This window comes from Periplaneta americana, chromosome 2 (genome assembly GCF_040183065.1).
Source record: "Periplaneta americana isolate PAMFEO1 chromosome 2, P.americana_PAMFEO1_priV1, whole genome shotgun sequence".
Classification (NCBI taxonomy): Eukaryota; Metazoa; Arthropoda; class Insecta; order Blattodea; family Blattidae; genus Periplaneta; species Periplaneta americana.
In genome coordinates this window covers 29,227,094-29,247,441 of record NC_091118.1, presented here as the reverse complement: position 1 = coordinate 29,247,441, position 20,348 = coordinate 29,227,094, and the positions used below count along the sequence as shown (strand labels likewise).

The 20,348-nt window shown below is 35.8% G+C and overlaps 1 protein-coding gene across 7 annotated transcripts in view; it reads right to left on the bottom strand.

The window, feature by feature from the left end:
• The window catches only part of LOC138691533 (zinc finger protein 182-like), a 77,586-nt gene that overhangs the window by 34,308 nt on the left and 22,930 nt on the right, over nucleotides 1–20,348 (bottom strand). For 2 of the 7 annotated variants that reach the window (XM_069813578.1, XM_069813619.1), the window contains exons 2-5: nucleotides 14,223–14,305; nucleotides 10,244–10,397; nucleotides 10,023–10,148; nucleotides 9,754–9,830 (exon numbers count right to left, since the gene is read on the bottom strand). In XM_069813578.1, the coding sequence (XP_069669679.1) occupies nucleotides 9,754–9,772 (19 nt within the window). In that variant the 5' untranslated portion in view covers nucleotides 9,773–9,830; nucleotides 10,023–10,148; nucleotides 10,244–10,397; nucleotides 14,223–14,305. Of the gene's footprint in view, nucleotides 1–1,305; nucleotides 6,803–9,753; nucleotides 9,831–10,022; nucleotides 10,149–10,243; nucleotides 10,398–14,222; nucleotides 14,306–20,348 lie in introns of those variants that run through there. The other 5 variants (XM_069813611.1, XM_069813603.1, XM_069813595.1 and 2 more) reach the window with 4 other exon arrangements.

Below are 20,348 nucleotides of genomic sequence, written 5' to 3'. Positions count from 1 at the left end.
TCGTGTTCGTTAATTCTCTGAGATAAAAATGAATATGTTCATAAACATTATTTTAAGAAATACAGGAAATGAATGTACAGAATAACCTATCAAGTTTTGTGCGCGTAAGAAGCTACTTTGATCTTACCTGTCCTCAATTCACTCACAAGTTACTGTAATAACATTATAACATTATGTCCATCCAGAGAAACTACACTTTCCAATGATGAAATAATAATTAATTATACAAATCGGTTAATTTAGCTTCCGATATTCCTTCATACAAACACAGAAACATTGTCTGTAGGCTATCTTTCATAGCTTTCGAGTGTTGTGTCCAAGGACCCTTATAGACGAAGTCATTTTTTTTATTTCAATACACCGCCTTAGATGGCAGTTATTTTAATTTTAACACTCATTTATCTCATTAAATATCAGTCCTATCAAAATTTTTTAAAGAATAAAACTTATCAGAAATCATTTTTAAAGAAGCTTTTGTTATGTAACATTTTTCACAAAAATCAATAATAAGCGAGATATTTCGATTTATTTAATTCAGGCCCCCTTATAACACCCCTTTTAAATAATGTATTTTGAATGCCATATAGCCTAAAACTCAAGTTAGAACGAACTTAATTTATATTCCAATTTTCATCGAAATCCGTTCAGCCATTATCGCGTGAAAAGGTAACAAACATACAGACAGGGACAGACAGACATACAAACAAAAATTTCAAAAAAGCGATTTTCGGTTTCAGGGTGGTTAATTATATATGTTAGGAACAATTATTTTTGGAAAATCGAAAATTACCAGAAAAATTTCGGCTACAGATTTATTATTAGTATAGATGTACCGAAGTATATATGTTTCCGTTCAGGAATTCTGCGTTACCATATGATGAAGGATGGATGGAACTGAGGGGATTCGATCCGGCATCGGAACTGGAATCCAGTGTGGCTTATTGGATAAAGCGTCAGAACGTGGAGCTGAAAATCCTGGTTCGAGTCCCGGTGCCGGAGAGAATTTTTCTCTGTTCTATCCGTCCTTCATTACATGTTTGTGGCTGCTTGAAGGTTCATTGCAGAGGTAAAATACATTAGGTAAGACGCTCGAGCGTGTAATATTGCGGGGCATAGTTGAGGATATTTGAACTAATATTTTCACTGTCAATATAGACATTACATATAAATTGTGTAAAATAAACGTAAAAGTGACAAAAAAACAGTGCACTGAATGCCAAAAGGCACAGAAAGTGTACTGAGCGTAATCCAAAAGAATCAGTACCATCAAAATCTAAAAAAATTATGAAGATATTAACTCGACGTTTAGCATGAATTTGTGTAGCCTACCATGATGTGCAGTGCCAACATTCCAAATAATAAATTAGATAATCTACATTTTAGGGAATTCTAGAGAAGTATATAGAAAATTAGTGGGTTTTCAGTGATGAACGACGTATGCAATATCTTAATGAAACACGAAAAAATATCAGACAATAGGAATATCTTGTACTACATCATGCACCAATAACATCATGTGCTAATGAAAGAATTTCTCGCAATACAAAATAATTTCAAGTGATATCCGCATATGTTCAAGTTCCGTAACTTACGAATGCACGTTATTCACTGCAAAGATCACGACGAAAATGAACATCACGGCTCAAGCATGTGTTTACTGGTATAGCTTCAGAATATCGGGAGTTGACTGTCTTCCACAAAGCACAGGGATGACCTGTTTGTTTACATCCTTACCCGTTCCTTTACCTGTGTTCGGCGTACTATATACCCAATGTGTCTTTAACTTCAGTCTTTATGTAGCTGGAATACGAAGCCTACTCATGAGGCAACTAAGCCAGAAGATAATGGGATAGGGTGGCCAGTTCCTTTCCCCCCTCCATTGCATACATCGCTTGACTAGAGTCGCATTTAAGCACACTTAAATGCCATCGACCTGGACCGGGATAGAACCCGCAACCTCGGGAATAGAAGACCAGCGCTATACCAACTCGCCAACCAGGCCGACACGATAAATAATGAACACACATCCAATTTTATTTTCAACAATGTATTGTTCTTTATACAAGCAGTTAAATTTAAGCTCTTTCGTAGTATAATAATGTGATACAGTATTACAATATAACTATGCAGCTGCACACTTTCCTTTTACTCTCGCCACAACCGCGACAATGCGATAACAAAACAATATCAGACTTCCATAAGATGTTCAAGAACAAAGATTTACCAGCAAGTATTTTGAAGTAAATTTTACTGTAAAATGAAAATGGAAAAAAGGAAAGAAAAAATGGAGAGAGACAGAGATAGAGAGAATGCCGCCCCCTGGAAATTGCAGCCCTTGACAGCTGCCTGATTGCCTGGGCCTAAATCCGGCACTGGGAACAATCCCACCTAAATGTCAAATTCCTTAATTACTTTTCCGACTGCTTCAAATATCGCATTTCTTTCTCGTGTTTAGAAATCAGCAAGTTTGCGATTAAGACTTTGAAAATATACAAGGTCAACCTAAGCAATGTCATTAATTTTAGTGGGTTATTCTTTGAGATATTTCAAACAAGTTAATATAATAATTTTGCTCTTTTCTTTTTTTTTTTTTCAAGAAAAAAAATTGTTTTATATAAAACATTTCATTGTCTGTTTAAGAGAGAGAACAGTGCACATATTATAATAATACATCCAATCATGTATTATCACATGCCTGTCGTGCACCGAAAGTGTGAAAAGTTGCTTGTGTATCTGTGCGCAGTGATGAAGGCAGTTCGTACATATCAGCATTGAGGCCCATTCACAATGAAAATTAAACATAACCGTAACATAAACACAGAAGTTTGCGCCCAGGCTACCAAATGGGATCATTCACAATTATTCACATAAGCATTGACATTAACATTGCCGTTAGACGTTAACATGAAAGTTTGCGAACTCCAAACTTTCATGCTTATGCTTACGTGATTTGCAAACAGAACACTATCGTGGAGCGCTGAAGTATACGACAGAATATGAGAAAATGGCGTCGTTGTTATGTTTCCATGGTTACCAATTATGTTTACTGTTGTGTTTATGTTCCCATCGTGGATGTCCTTGATTGTACCGTAACTTCAAGAGGAGTAGAATAGAAAAATATATATGCGAATGATTGCCTTCAATGTAACCAGAAGACTTTACACATTATAGCTATTTATTTGGAGACAATAAGACCACAGCATTGTAGGCTCCAATTTCTACTAAGGATGATTTGAAATTATTTTCCTTACAACACAATAATAACTAATGGTAGTATATCTGGAAATATCAGAAAATTAAGCGGTTAGCTGACTTCAAAGAGCAGAGATTACTTCATTAATAAATATGTAGAGAATTAAGAATGTTTACGTATGATTTTTTTCTTTGTGTAGCATTTACTACTATGTTGTTAATTATATAATTATATATATAGATAGCACCAATCGTGAGCTCACGATTTTTTCTCTATTACAGTAAAACATCAAACAGGTAATTTCAGTAAAGATCTTTGTGTTTATGTACAATGAAATATTGTTACTAAATAAATCTGATACATTCCAACGTAACAGATTTGCTTGGTCATGTCTAAATCATTTCAAATTCCACAGTCCATTTCCTACCTCTACTACTCTACTTCATGGGATATCACGTTCTGAAAACACTGATGGTATTGTACTTGAAAAAACAAAAGTTTCTGGGTGAAGATATTAAAAAACAAAAAACAGAATTGTAATAGGGATGGCTACATTTCAAACATTCATGTTAATATGAATGTAACGGGGATGTGCAAAGAAGTATTTTTAAATTCCCTCTATTTCCTGTGCAGGAAGTCGTTTGAAAATCCCGCCATTTGTGCATGTGGCGCAAAACTGCTGGTAAAAAGAAGCTTCTTGACAGATTACACTTAATCCGCCTTTTGAGCCCCTCTCTTCTATTCTACTCCTCTTGCGTAACTTTTACATTTTTAAGTTAACGCTTACTACGCGACCAAGGCGGGAACCGTTTTGTTTGGTGGCGCTACGATTCTCTTCACAACACAGGCCGTGCTGTAAAGTCCGCATCATATGCAAAATGAAGCACATGCTGAACTGCGCTCTTGTTTCATTATTATTAACATGCTTTATACGTTATATGTTCGTAATTATAATTAACTTTATTGTTTAATTTTATTTTACCATATTTACACACATAGGAATCTATTCAGAAAACACACCACAACATCGGTGTTCGTAAAGGAGGGAACATGAATCGAAAGTAACGGAAACTAAAGTACGTACTGTATTTTATACAATATTGCATTTGATATACATTTCTTACCTTAGCATTTTAAAGTGACCGGACTCCGGACATCATATATGAGGAAAACACCCGGTATAAAACCATCACTACCACCAGCATGGTCGTTGACCTGCACTGCTATTTGTATAAACTCCTGACACGTTTACGTCTTGCCAACATTTGTGGACAGTGTAATGAGTATGGAACTATGTTTCGTCCAGGTAAATAATGGGCTACTATATCAGAGCGTTCTATTAGATATTTCATTTATCTCTACATTTTTTGAATGCAAACCCCATGGGTAGTATGAGTTTTCGTAAAGTTTCCTTGCACCCTTTAAAACCTATCTGCAACTTTCCTAATGTTGGAATCTCTTTGTAGAGACTGTAATATTTATGAACTTCTCTTCTTATGATACATTTGTCCATGTCGTCTAATGCAACCTTATTTGCAGGAGGTCGTCTAAATTTGGTGTCGATATTTCTACATCCTTGTCCTCACACTCTTTACCTTCCTTTCTAATCCTACTAATTGTTTCCTTATTTAACTTCACAATAGCTGCAGCACGCACTGTTGTCTTCCATAGAGATAGGAATAAACCAGTTGTCTTTTCTTCATTACAAAACTTCATGGCATTATAATTAATACTCCGAGCTTGGCTACGAAATGCATTTCTCCTCTAATATTAATTGTCAATATCACAGATATTATTCTGTAGGACAAATTAATAAATCCACAGTATTCTCACAGTTAGCAGTGCATGTAACTTTGGAATCTCAGTCAAATAATCACTCAACTGAGTGCGCCCCTAGTGTAATGGCAGTTGACATTGCACATAAACGTCAACATATATGCCTAACTAGGAATAAGGCTACAAAGGGAAACACTGGAGAGAAATTCGGTCCGGTGCTGTGGATTGAATTCGGCGTAGCTCAGTGGTCAGAGCGGTTGGTACGTAGAACCAAGGACCCGGGTTCGATCCACGGCGCCGGAGCGAATTTTTCCCCTCTAATATTAATTGACGCTATGAAATGTTTCATATAAAACAATTTTTATCTTGAAAAAGAAGCAAAAAAGAGCAAATTTATATTTTTTTGTTTGCAATATTTAAAAAAATAACCCCATGAAATTAATGACATTACTAAGGTTCACTCTGTATACCAGGTTGTGATTCTAGACAGGGAGCTAATTAACGCCTCGTTCTAGGCGCCATAAGATAGTCATTTGTCCTGCACACAATAGGAAGGACTTCAGACACGTGCATTTCTTTGCGCAGAGTCTTCTTGTGTGGAATGAAGATTAAGTATCTTGTGACACTGTTGTATTTGGGATACATTTCGTCTCTTTGTGTGTTAATAAGTGTGCTACAAGACTCTTCTTTTGTTTAAAACCCTTCTCACAAACGTCACATTTATGTGGTTTATCGTCCGTATGTGTCATTGAATGCGCAACGAGGTTCTTTTTCTGCCTAAAATTCTTTCCACAAATGTCGCATTTGTGAGGTTTTTCTGCTTTGTGTGTTAATACGTGTGTGAGAAGACTCTGCCTTTGTTTAAAAGTCTTACCACAAATGTTACACTCCTGAGGCTTCTCGTCTGTATGTGTCAACGAGTGCGCATCGAGTTTCTGTCTCTCCTTGAAGCCCTTCCCACATAACTCGCATTTGAAAGGCCGTTCGCCTGTATGTGACAGTGAGTGTGTTACAAGGTTATGCCTTTGCCTGTAACTTTTATCACAATAGTTACACTTGTATGGCTTATCACCTGTGTGTGTTAATGTGTGTTCTACAAGAGTCCATCTTAATCTAAAACTCTTATTGCAAATATCGCATTTGAAAGGTTTCACGCCCGAGTGCGTTAAATTGTGCGCTAAAAGAGTTGCCCTCTGGCTGTACCTGTTGCCACAAATGTCGCATTTGTAAGGCTTAGTACCTGTGTGGGTCGAGGAGTGTCCTATTAAATGTTGTTTTCGTCGAAAGCTCCTCTCACAAACGTCACACTTGTAAGGTCGCTCGTCTGAGTGTATTAATTTGTGAGCTACAAGCGTTTGCTTTTTTTTAAAGCACTTATCACAAATCTCACATTTGTGAGGCTTTTCAACGTTGTGTATTAACGTGTGTTTTATAAGATTCTCCTTTAGTCTAAAATTCTTCTCACAGATATCACATTTAAAAGGCCTTTCGCCTGTGTGTGTTAATGCGTGTCTTTTGAGAGTATATTTCTGTCTGTACCTCTTTTCGCAGATGTCGCATTTGTAGGGCTTCAAATCCGTGTGTGTCAAAACATGTTGCACTAAATGCTTCTTTTGTCTAAAGCTCTTCTCACAAATGTTACATTTGAAACATCTAAGTGCCAGGTCAGTGCGTATGTTTTCCCCAGTCAAGTCTTCGGCAAGAAATTCAGATTTTAAACGATACTGAAGCGAATTGCTGATTGGGGTGCCACTGTCTTCATTTGTATGCACATTACCCACTTCTGGACACCCAAGGGATCTTGCGTTGTCAGGGCAAAGATGTTCAGTGTGCCTGTAAGTACAAAATTACGTTTTCGTGATTACGAAACTGGTGTAACCATTCGCACCTATTGAATCAAATGAGGAGACGAAAAGTGTATGAAATATACGTGAGCTTGAGTTCTTGAGACTGTGGGAATGAATCTATGTGAGCTCTAAAGCTGGTTGGCTATTTGTCTCACTTTGATAGTGACTGATCCATTATAGAAACCTAGAGAAATTTTGAAGTGAAAAGTGGAAGGTGGACGTAATTTACAGTAGACATTACTGAGGAAATGAACTGTAATATGGCTGAACAGCAACAGGGGCGTGTCTCAAAGATGTTAGCCGGAATGGAGGAAGTGACGATAGGAATATCGCTGATCTTCATTCAGTACAATATGAATTCACATGTAAACAAATGTACGCGTCTGAATCTCATTCCGTTGACTGCACGACTAGTGATGGGCAAAGTTGTTCTTTTCCCGGAACAGTTCCGACTCTTCCGGTTCCGGAAAAATACTACGCAACTCGCAACCATAGAAACCACTCACTATTTCTCGTATAGTCCGGATTTGTGCGAGGCGGGCCTCGCACGCGTCGGTTCAGAAAACCAAGGCTTTACTTGTGCCTCCGTAGCTCAGTCGAAGAACGTTGGAATATAGATGTTAACGTCTCAAGTTCAAATCCTCGTCACTCCTTTTTATTTTATTGTGTTACAGGATAGTATAATGTAATAATCAGGCTTCGAGACTTCGGACCCGATAGAACAGTTCAGTGGGAAATCCGCATAACGGCGTACTGAGTATAGTGATAAAGCGTACAGTGGGTGGGGGTACTGTAGAATGAATGCCAACAAATACGCAAAGGAAAACGCTCCGGATTTGAAGGTTGTGACGAATAATTATTTGGTTTTCATACAAACCTATTTTCAAACTGTGTCTGAAACTATTACACGGTTAGAAAAGTCAGAGCAAGATATGCCGGAAGCTCTCAAATTAATTGAGGAAATGACACAGATAATTAATGAGACACCAAGTACACCGGTTACTGAACGTGTAAAACAGAAGTGGAAATCAATTTTACGTAAAAATGACGGATATGGATCACTGTGTAATATAAACAGCAAATTAGTGGACATAGAGTCACCCGTGAATGAAGGACTGCCTCTTAGAGACTGTAATGATGTTAGGTTTTTTCGTTTTGCTCCTATCACGTCATGCCATGTAGAGGGCAGCTTTTCACAATAAAAAGTGTTTGACAGATAACCGAAATAGATTTATGTTTGAGACACTGAAAATATATCTTGTAGTACATTGCAATTCAGTACTGTAACTGCACTTCCTAAAGACGACCAATAGGATAAATGAAAAAATTAAAACTCCTATATGTTTATTTCCACCATTAACACTGTGTATAATTAAACACAAATGCTTATAAAAGAAAGGAGAATAAATGCTTTTCACATTCTTTTGACATTGTCATTGTGTAATGTATATTTACTTTCAGAATGTACATATGTGTGTTTCCCCATACTACCGTACTCTAAACAGCAACGTTGTTACCTCAACACATCTCTACCTTTCACTACGTGTCAACATCCTACTTACAGTACATGCACAGTAAACTTATTGTATCGGGTCCAAAGTCTCGAAGCCTGGTAATAATATAAGAAGCAAAAACTAACACTAGTATTATGTAACTGTATTGTTTCAAATCTAACATTAAATTTATACTGCTTATATCGCTAAAGAACGATAACAATATACATGATAACTTGAATATTATTCATATCGCTAAAGAACGATAACAATATAAATGATAACTTGAATATTATTCATATCGCTAAAGAACGATAACAATATAAATGATAACTTGAATATTATTCATATCGCTAAAGAACGATAACAGAATATAAATGATAACTTGAATATTATTTATATCGCTAAAGAACGATAACAGAATATAAATGATAACTTGAATATTATTCATATCGCTAAAGAACGATAACAATATAAATGAGAACTTGAATATTATTCATATCGCTAAAGAACGATAACAATATACATGATAACTTGAATATTATTCATATCGCTAAAGAACGATAACAATATACATGATAACTTGAATATTACTCATATCGCTAAAGTACGATAACAATATACATGATAACTTGAATATTATTCATATCGCTAAAGAACGATAACAATATAAATGATAACTTGAATATTATTCATATCGCTAAAGAACGATAACAGAATATAAATGATAACTTGAATATTATTTATATCGCTAAAGAACGATAACAATATAAATGATAACTTGAATATTGTTCATATCGCTAAAGAACGATAACAGAATATAAATGATAACTTGAATATTATTTATATCGCTAAAGAACGATAACAATATACATGATAACTTGAATATTATTCATATCGCTAAAGAACGATAACAATATAAATGATAACTTGAATATTGTTCATATCGCTAAAGAACGATAACAGAATATAAATGATAACTTGAATATTATTTATATCGCTAAAGAACGATAACAATATAAATGATAACTTGAATATTGTTCATATCGCTAAAGAACGATAACAATATAAATGATAACTTGAATATTATTCATATCGCTAAAGAACGATAACAATATAAATCATAACTTGAATATTATTCATATCGCTAAAGAACGATAACAATATAAATGATAACTTGAATATTATTCATATCGCTCTCTACCGCTGCTCTACGAGACGCACATATCGAATAACTCCATAGTTCCGAAACTGCTTCTACAAGCGCGAAGCATCGTGTAACATCACCATTATCCGAAGTGGACTAAGAAAATATTCATTGTTCACGAGTGCGGCCACTTTTTTTTTTTACAGCTGTACATTTAAAATAATGAACGGCAGACTTTGTCCTACGTAAATACTGAAAGCAAGGCTACGATAAATGCTCATATTTCATTGCACCTACCTGTTAAGAGAGCCATCATCCTCTGTTGTCACGTCGAGCAAATCTTCCTTCACGATAGCCACATCACAGGATCCTTCCTGCAAAAGGAGTGTCATCATACAGTGAACACAACAAAAATAAATGACAGGTAATGTAATACAACACAGATTGAAAGATGAAAAGCTTATGGCATCCAAAGAATATATCGTATCCTACTGGTAGAATTGATTTCTATGATATCAGCAATTAAGCAGCTACAGTTAAAATCAGTCAGGATGACTGTGGCTCACCTCAAGCTTACACTTCACTGTGGCAAACGAAGTAGGAAATGGAGTTGTTTCACATTTAATCACTGAAGTAGGGTCCTCACATTCTACCTTTATTTTATACATGCGTTGCGACACCCAATTATCTTCCTAAGAGAAGAGAGGCATGTACATATTAAATCATTAGGAGAAACAATGAGATGTACAGGGACATCATTTTATTTTTACTTGCATTTTTATTGTACCTGCATTTCTGAATGTACTTCACTCTCACCCCTTCACTAACGTCCTTGCTCCCGTCAGACACACAAACTTACGGCCGCTGTTGCAATCGAAGTCTTCAAGCAGTGAAGTAAACACTGCAGTGTATAGTGTGTTTCATAAATATGATTGCGTTTTCTACAGAAGAAAGAACTTATATTAATAATATCGTACTAAAAAATTATATTCAAGAAACGATAAATTCAATTTCAGAGAATATGCTTCAAAATGTTTTTAATAAAATGCTTACTGAATTGAAGCCTGCATTGTAATGAACGGCAACCATTTTCAGCAACTTGTTTAAAAATTCAGATTAGCTTATTTTGAATTGAGGTGGCTAGAAGCAAAGGAATGCTAGTGACATTTGTAATAACATGAGTTAAGTGCATCCAGTGTAAGCAAAAGTATCTAAAATTTTAGTGGCAAAGGGATGTTTTAATCGCATCACACATTAAAATTTAAATAAAAAATTTCACCGATTTTACGAAAGCTTAAATATTTAAACCCCATTTTCTCAAAAGTAACTTAAGTGCACTTACAGCCCTTTACTTATGACCCCCCCCTCAATTTAAATGCACTCTCTATATTGTATGATAACATCAATAATTAATATGCTAAATAAAGTAGACATTACATAACGAACATAGCCGCCTGAAATGTTGAGTTTTTTGAAAAAAAAAAATGTTACTACTCTGCTGTATTTTGATAAATTCCGTAAAAGTGATGATCAAACTGAAAATCGTAATATCGTATTTCCCTACAACATAAATGAATACACTACTTTTCTCTCCTCCTATACCTAGTAAAATGATTTGTTTACATATTGCACTAGTAACATCAAACTCCTGTAATGGAAGGGGGACACAGAGTTTCCGAGTAAAGCCAGGTTAATGTTAAAAATGTTGGTAAAAATAAAGTGATGTCCCTGTATCTATACTGTCTAAATTTAATATTGAGAGAAATTAGTATGAAGATACTGAAGGGATGCAAAATGTTAATTTTTGCAAGCTCCAAATCTCCCTAAATCATCGAGTGCCCTGCTATTATGTTCAAATCTATCAAATGAAACTACTCGAGTGATAGCAATAACTGAGAAATCTGCTTTCGTTACTTTTGACATAAATACGTGAATTTAAATACTATTATAGTCACAATCATGCCATGGTATGAAAGAAAAATTACACAACCTCGAGCGGGAATCGAACCTGCGACTTCCTATTCTCCGGTCAGGCGCTCTACCACTGAGCTATCGAGTTCGTCTCACGCCAAAGGCTTGTAATTACCCTTTCATACTGGCGTCTCTGTTATAGAGTACTGTCCATAGCGTCTGATCTAGTCACCACTGCTTATGGGTGTGAAGATTACATAAATACGCCTTGTTGAGAAAAATCAAACACTTTTAGTGTAACACGAAGTTCAAGAAGTCTCTGTAAGATGCTGCACATGCGAAAGTGTATACCAGCGTATAGGTAATTATAAGTATGGACACTTCGCGTCGGTACCTTTTATGTAGCAGGATTGATTTCAATGACCTTCAAACCAGCTTGAGCGTGAGATTCTGCTTTTTCCCTAGAGTTGGCGCTGACATCACACCAGCTAGCAGTCGACACAGCGGAAATATAACACATATATTTAATACATCTGGATACATTATGTACTCAAATAAAATTAATTGGACCGATGAAATAATAAATCCGCCATTATCTGTAATGTCTAGACTCTAGAGTTCCTTTATAATGAGAGCTGAGACGTTGACCCCAACAACAATTAAAATATGCAATGATTTGATAGCGCTGAAAATGGAAAAACAAAACTCCTATGAGAAGTAAAACCATACGCCTATATATTCCATAGAAATATTAAACGAATTTGATACATAATTTTATAATGCATTATCTTATTTTATAATATAATTTATTACATATAAAACATAAAAAAATATTATTACAACTAGTTTACCACTTTGAAATAAAGAAAGCTGTTAACTTGAATTTATTTAAAGCAAAGCGTTATTGGATTATGCTACAAGGTAGGCGATGTTTGGATCCTGTGTCTCAACTCTTTCATTCAATTATTATCTTAGCGTGTGCTCAATTACACTAACCTCTAGCGCTTGAAAGTGGAACTAAAAGCCGCTCACAGAGAAACAAAACAGGAAAATTCGCTCAGTGTCCATATAATCCCTATGCGCTGTGTATACTGTATGTCGTGCTGCTATGTGTCAAGTGTAGTGTTATCTACTTACACGTGAATATGCAACTAGCGTTATCTGCATATAAACTGATACTGTAAAGGAAGCTGTAACGTCACTGTAGAAGTGCATTTGATAGAGGAGAGTTAAAGCGAGAGAATTAACTATTCATAATCAAAATATAATTATTAAACAAAACAATAAAAAAATATGCAATATTCACTCAAACATCGATATTCTGTGAATCTCTTACCGCTTTTTCCTTCAAAGTTATGTACAGTGTATTAAAAAAAAAACAATCCACGACGGCAGTCCATTAAGAGCCACACCGACCAGCGGACAGCTAACCTCACGTCCATACACTCCGTAGAGGTGAACGATCATCCAATCAGAGCCGAGGATCGTGTGGTTAGCATGATAATCCTCCCCACAGCCGCTATATTTGGTTGGTTTCGCTACCTATCGCACTCCCAAAAATGCATCACGATGCTGGGTGAGCACCGGTCCATACACTGGCCGAAAATTCATGAGAAAATGGAACTCGAACGAGCGCACATTCATTCAGTAACGCGAGTCCTATAATGTCTTAGATCACGACGCCATGTATAGGCCAACTATACCGTGACCAAAACTACTTCCGACTTGACAGTTTACAGAGAAGGGGAAGCAGTGTTGCCCTGGTGCCCATCTTTCGTGTAAGCGAGCGCGCTGCCGATAGAGTGCAGTAATGAACGGCTGACATGAACACATACATTTCTAACCAATTTATTGAACACTAGGCATTAAAATTTGTGTACATTATTATGTTTATTAGTCTATAGCAGCAGCAGCAGCAGCAGCAGCAGCAGCAGCAGCAGCAGCAGTAGTAGTAGTAGTAGTAGTAGTACCGGTATTCTTCAATGTAATACCGTTAGGAAAGCGTCGAAAGGACTGTAAACTGTAAAAACAGGTTTAAATTTAATACGAAGCCTCTACTTTTATGAGTGTCGGTATTCTTCAGTGTGATATTGTTAGAGGGCGTTGAAAAAATTATAAACTGTAAAAATATTTATGATTAAAAATCTGCACGGCCTTTTCCTTTTCCAATATCGGTAACAGTGCTCTTATTAATTTTAACACAAGCAGCAGTTCTCATTACGACTTGCGCCAAAGGTAAAAGAGGCCCGCCATTATCTTTTCCCCTCTCAAAATACTCTCTTACATTACACACCATCTTTCGCGCTTGAATCTTTAACAGGGCAACTTGTACAATATTCTTTGTTTCTCCGCCTGCCTTTCCTTCCTTCCGACATTGCACAAGTCACCTGTTTAGAAACTCTCGCAGAAACTAGAGAACGCACACTAGTCACACACTCCACCAGTGACAACAAAGATAACACGTGTAATATAATTTAAACACAATAATTATCGTTACACTAAAACAATAATACAACTAAATAATATTTTTAATTCACACAAAGCACGCGCTAACCAGCCAACTCAGAGTCATTCCGGGCACTGTATTCACCATTAGGCCGTGATATTCACGTGCAACTTGTAAACATAGACACGGCAACACCGTCCCGTTACCATGGTTAAGCCTCTCTCGTGATTGTCTGATTTGAATGGTTGCCATGGTAACATGCTAAAGGCGCCATTTGTCAGGTCGGAAGTTGTTTTGGACAGACCATAATTTAGTCTACTGTACGTTTATATTAATTCCTTTATAATACTGGTATCTGTATTCGTTACATCTAAATCTATGAAATGTCAAGAACATGGGAATACATTACCGTTAAACATTTTCCCGTATTTGTGTGCTCTGGTAGCGCCAAAAGGTCAACTTCAGTTTTCACTTTGATATCGTCCATCATGACTGAAAAGATGAATTAACAATTGAGGGGCTCACAACCAGAGTGGACCAAGTCCACCAGTGGTCAGTTTGTGGATTAATACAATCTCGGATGAACAAAACTTAGATTTATTCATTGTCATAACAAAGTTCATAACTCATTTGTTACTCCACAGAGGGCAGCATTTCATATGGAAGGTGAAGGTTGCTAAGCGTGAGCCAGGAACTTTAAGACTCAATATCTCAGAACTATTCCAGATGGACTTGGTCCACTCTGGTTGTGAACCCCTCAATTTACTATCAACTTCGTGCATAAAGTAGTGATAAAAAGTAGATACTCCTAAGCCCTATATTAGCATAATTATATTAAGAAAGGAACATTTTTGTGTAATCTGTGATGCAACAGAGCTATCATAGGGTAAACAATTTATAAGTGTAAAACAAAGACTGCATTCACAATGAAAATTAAACATAACGTAAGCTTTAACTAAAAGAATGTAAACGTTATAGTAAAATCAAGAAGTCATACCATCATTCACGATGGGAACATAAACATAACAGCAAACATACTTGGTAACCGTGGAAACATAACAACGACGCCATTTCCTCATATTCTGTCGTATACTTCAGCGCTCCACGATTGTGTTCTGTTTGCAAATCACGTAAGCATAAGCATGAAAATTTGGAGTTTGCAAACTTTCATGTTAACGTCTTACGGTAAGGTTTATGTCAATGCTTATGTGAATATTGTGAATGATCCCATTTGGTAGCCTGGGCGCAAACTTCTGTGTTTATGTTACGGTTATGTTTAATTTTCATTGTGAATGGGCCCTGACTTCTATGTCCGTTGAATGGCCCAAGAATATATAACAAATTTATATTTAAATACCCTAATCTTGTCAATTCTAATAGTTCTAGTATTAAATTTAAAAAGTTATGTATGGATTTTATAAAAATTGAAAAATTGTAAATTTAAATTTATATACTATAATTGCACAGTAGACATAAGACAAATTGTATTGTATAATTATTAATTTCAATTCAGGAATCCGCCCCTGAGCACGAATTCTACTCTTTCAGGGGCGAGCTAAAGTTTTTCTGAATATATTATATTTTATGTTACAATTATTAGCAAAATAATAAATAATAAATAAATATATGTAGGATCTGCAAGATCAGAGCTGTTATTTCTACTGTAGGCGGGTCTGGGCCAATAACACGTGATTTTTAAGGAATGCTGACTTATGGTGATAACCAGGCTTCGCATTTTAGTCACGCTGAATTTATCGAGTAATATAGCCTTGTACGGAGGAAGTTCAAATGTCTGGCGCTCACTGCGTAAGTGGCGGTACAACAGGAAATAAAAGCAGACATTTAAACACCCACACGGCCTTGATTTTGTATAAAGCATTCATTAAGTCAGTAATACCACAGTCTACTACATACAGTCGCGAAGCTCAATATGTAGTAAAAATGCAAACATGGGTAGTTGCCCACCACTAGGATCGCTACTATCGCCTCATCATCGCAGATCTCTCTCCTAGCAGTCGACAAAATATGTTACACTTTCGTTGTCGTGTTCTTTTGGAAAAATTAACACCTTCCTTCCATTACTGAAATATTAAATGCATAAAGTTAATTTATTATTTTAATGAAGTATATTAAATTCCAACATAAACTCGAAGATACCTGAAAGAAATAAGTTAATATTATTTTTGTTTGTGCAAAACGAACCGAAATTTACTATAATCGCTTCACTCATTCAAGATTATAGCGATAATTAACTATGAAACCAATAAATATTAATTTGCATTTCCCTTTACAACAATAATAATGGAAATATGAATTAATGGAGTAACTTACGTGTACCGGTACTTGTAGCGTAGACTTACGTAGTTAACAAAGTGGGATGAGGTTAAGCAATAATAATCACACCAGAATTATAAATAAAAGGTGATCAATAAATTTTATTGTAACAGACTTTTTCTACGTCTCTAGTAAAGCAATAAATAAAAATAACAACAAAATTAACAGCTATAATTAAAAACATATCCTTCGGGAAAAAAAAGTAGGCCTAAGCAATAATAATCCCACCAGAATTGAAAATAAAACGTGATCAATAAATTTAATTAAAACAAACTTAATTTTTCTACGTCTTTAGTAAAATAACACATAAAAATTATAACAAAATTAATAGCTACAATTAAAAATATATCATATGAAAAAAAGTAGACCTAACCTTTATTTCTCTGGAAATTTAGCAGCCTAAGTGACAGAACTTTAACCGGTATCAAATGTCCTTTCGGTTAGACTGAAACATTTCATTGTGAAATTTAAGGATATAATGTATTCTAACAGTCACAAAGAACTTCAAAATTAAGAGTTTTGTTTCTGCACAGCATTCTTGTGGAAACCCAGGAACCTTTCTGAATCTTTCGGAAATCGGACAAAGGATAACTCTGGCCTCTTTCTCTTACTGCTGCTACAATTTATAGCACTACAAACGTCTCCTCCTTGTCCCATTTTATTATTCCAATTATTATATTTTAGCCATTAACATTTCCATTGCAACCAAAAACGAACATTTCACAAGCAATGTGAAATACGCAACGAGCTAGCACTCAATAGAAATACGACACAGTCCAAAGTCGACCATGGGCAGTCTATTGTTTCTAGTTGCTAACCGCTTGGAGCGCTTTATCACGAGATTTGCAAAAAAACACCTCAAGCTTCGCGACTGTATATAGTAGGCTGTGGTAATAGTACATGCTTGTCCTGCTTGGGGACATGCACCTATTACAGTTCTTAAAAAATTACACGTTTTCCAAAACAAAATTTTAAGATTCATCACAGGACTTCCTAGAGTAGCTCCTGTTAGATTGATTCATGAAGAACACCAAATTTGGACAATTAAAGAATACATTTCTAATCACGTACACCAAGTCGTACAGCAGCAACAACCCATTAATAGCCTACCTTGTTGATGATTAGTCCGACTTTTCCACACAAGAACGGCGTGGAGATGATAAACATTTGATAATTTTATGTAAATTGTAATACGCTGTCGTGTTAATATTCTTGCCTCTACAGTCCACCACGCTACAGCACAGACTCCGATCTCTACAGTGACAAGTGTTTCTGTTCATTGTTTAAATATGTTTTTGTTCAGTATAATATTAAAAATGTTTGTGTGAGATCGTGCGTATTTGCTTGCTTTCCGCACAGAACCAATACGCGGTAAGTGTGAAATACCACATTCAGTATTCCCAACGTAACACACATAATTTCCCTCTTCTTACCGCTTAAGCGCGATATTCATTTTACTGCTTTAGGCTTTTAAGGTATTATTTTTAGAGACGTTTAACATAGTAATAATTATAAATTGGAAACTTACCACTGCAAATTCACCTAAATTGCAATGCTAATTATTGTTTTTAAATATTTGCAAAAATTAAGTAAAGTCTACTACTCCACGAAACTTATTGCATTCCTGATACAAGTAACATTAAGGAAGCCGTGAAAAAATCAACGAGATTTCAGATGCCGATGTTATTACTGCAATATGTTATATAAATAATATTGTTAAAATATTATTTATTTTAGTTGGTTATTTAACGACGCTGTATCAACTACTAGGTTATTTTAGCGTCGATGAGATTGGTAATAGCGAGATGATATTTGGCGAGATGAGGCCGAGGATTCGCCAGAGATTACCTTGTATTCACATTAAAGTGGGGGAAAACCTCGGAAAAAACCCAACCAGGTAATCAGCCCAAGCGGGAATCGAACCCGCGACCGAACGCAACTTCAGACCGGCAGGCAAGCGTCTTAACCGACTGAGCCACGCCGGTGGCTTTTGTTAAAATATTAAAATGAAAAATAAATCATTACATAACCTTACCGTTTGTTTTAAGTTCGCATTATAGAGTGGGGGAAAAAAAAAGACAGACGTATATCACGGCCTGCTGGAGTATAGTAAACACAGAAAACATTTTACAGCAACAATGTTAAAGAAAGATATTTTGGTGTTCCGAAGTTGGCGTCATTAAACAGAAACCAACATGGAGATTTCATTGCAACTAATTAGAAATTCGTCTTTCAGGTATGTAATAAACGATCTTCGCACAAAATAATGTACGATACACGAGCGATATGTTTGTTTTCATGTTCTCGGAAATTAAAAAAGCTCAACTACGTTTCGCTTTTTCAATCTTTTCCTCGACCATGAAAACGTCAACATGCCGCTCTTGTAACGTATATTACTATTACATGCTTAGCCACATAAAGGAGTGATAACTTTGCAGGGTTACGAAACAACGAGACATGTCTCGGCATTACATGCAAAATTGTATACGTTATACCAGTGTTCCACAACCGGTGTACCGCGGCACACCAGTGTGCCTGCACAAGGTGAAAGGTGTGACGCGAACTTTTACCTTTTATCGTAAGAAATTAATAAAATTAATTAAAACTAGCCGTACCCGTGCGCTCCGCTACACCCGTTAGAAATAAATATAAAGTAATTACATAATTAAAATTGGACATTTGATCCAGGGAACATTCGTGTTTGATATAAGGATAAATCGTTTATTATGTTACTTAATTTAAATTGTATTTGCATAATTAAAATGCGATCATTTTGATCCAGAGACCACTCATTTGGTCATAAAAATTATTTTAGGAAATACAGGAAACGAATGTACAGAATAGCCTATCAAGCTCTCTGTGCATAAGAAGCTATTTTAATCTTACCTGTCCTCGATTCACTTAGAAGTTACTGTAATAACATTATAGCATTATGTCCATCTAGAGAAACTACACTTTCCAATGGTGAATTAATAATTAATTATACAAGTCGGTTAATTTAGCTTCTGATATTACTTCATACAAACACAGAAACATTACCTGTAGGCTATCTTTCATAGCTTTCGATTGTTGCTGTCCAAGGCCCCTTATAGACGAAGTCATTTGTTTTTTAATTCATTACACGGCCTTAGATGGCAGTTATTTTAATTTTAAAACTCATTTATCTCATTAAATATCAGTCCTATCAAAGTTTGTCAAGGAATGAAACTTATCGGAAATTATGTTTAAAGAAACTGTTGTTATGTAATATTTTTTCACAAAAATCAATAATAAGCGAGATATTTCGATTTATTTAATTGAGGCCCCCTTATAACCCCCCTTTTAAATAATGTATTTTGAATGCCATATAGCCTAAAATCTAAGTTACAACGAACTTAATTTATATTCCAATTTTCATCGAAATCCGTTCAGCCATTATCGCGTGAAAAGGTAACAAACATACAGACAGACAGACAGACATAGAAACAAAAATTAAAAAAAAGCGATTTTCGGTTTCAGGGTGGTTAATTATATATGTTAGGACCAATTATTTTTGGAAAATCGAAAATTACCAGAAAAATTTCGGCTACAGATTTATTATTAGTATAGATTAAATTCCTCTCTCTGCTGACACAATTAACCGTCCAGTTAGTGACATGGCCAGTAACATCAAAGACATTATGAAGGATAAAATAAACAGCAGTCAGAAGTTCTCACTTCAGATCGACGAGTCCACCGAAATTGGCGGCCAAGCACAACTTCTTTCCTACATTCGGTACACTGATGAGAATGTAATTGCAATTTTTTTGTGCAAACTGCCCAAGCGAGTAACCGGTGAAGAAATGTTTCGTACAAGTAATGAATATGTAGTCCGTAATAAATTAACATGGTACGACTGTTTTCGTGTTTTAGAGATGAAGCCGCTTCTATGACAGGCCGAGTGGAGCCGACCCGGGTGGCGCAAGCCGTAGAGGCACGCAATGACTCTACGGCTTGGTCCGAAGGGTTGTGGGTTCGAGTCCCGCCTCGGGCATGGGTGTTGTGTTAGTGTTAGTTAGTAAACAGAAACTGAAAACCTGAAAAACAGAAATATTTCGGAAAATGGCCTCTGGCCGGATGTATAAAAAAAAAAAAAAAAAAAAGTGTAAAGATTCATGGCTAAAGTACGTGAAGTAGGTCTATTTCCTAACATACGGGAGACCAATGTCTCAATCACCGAGAA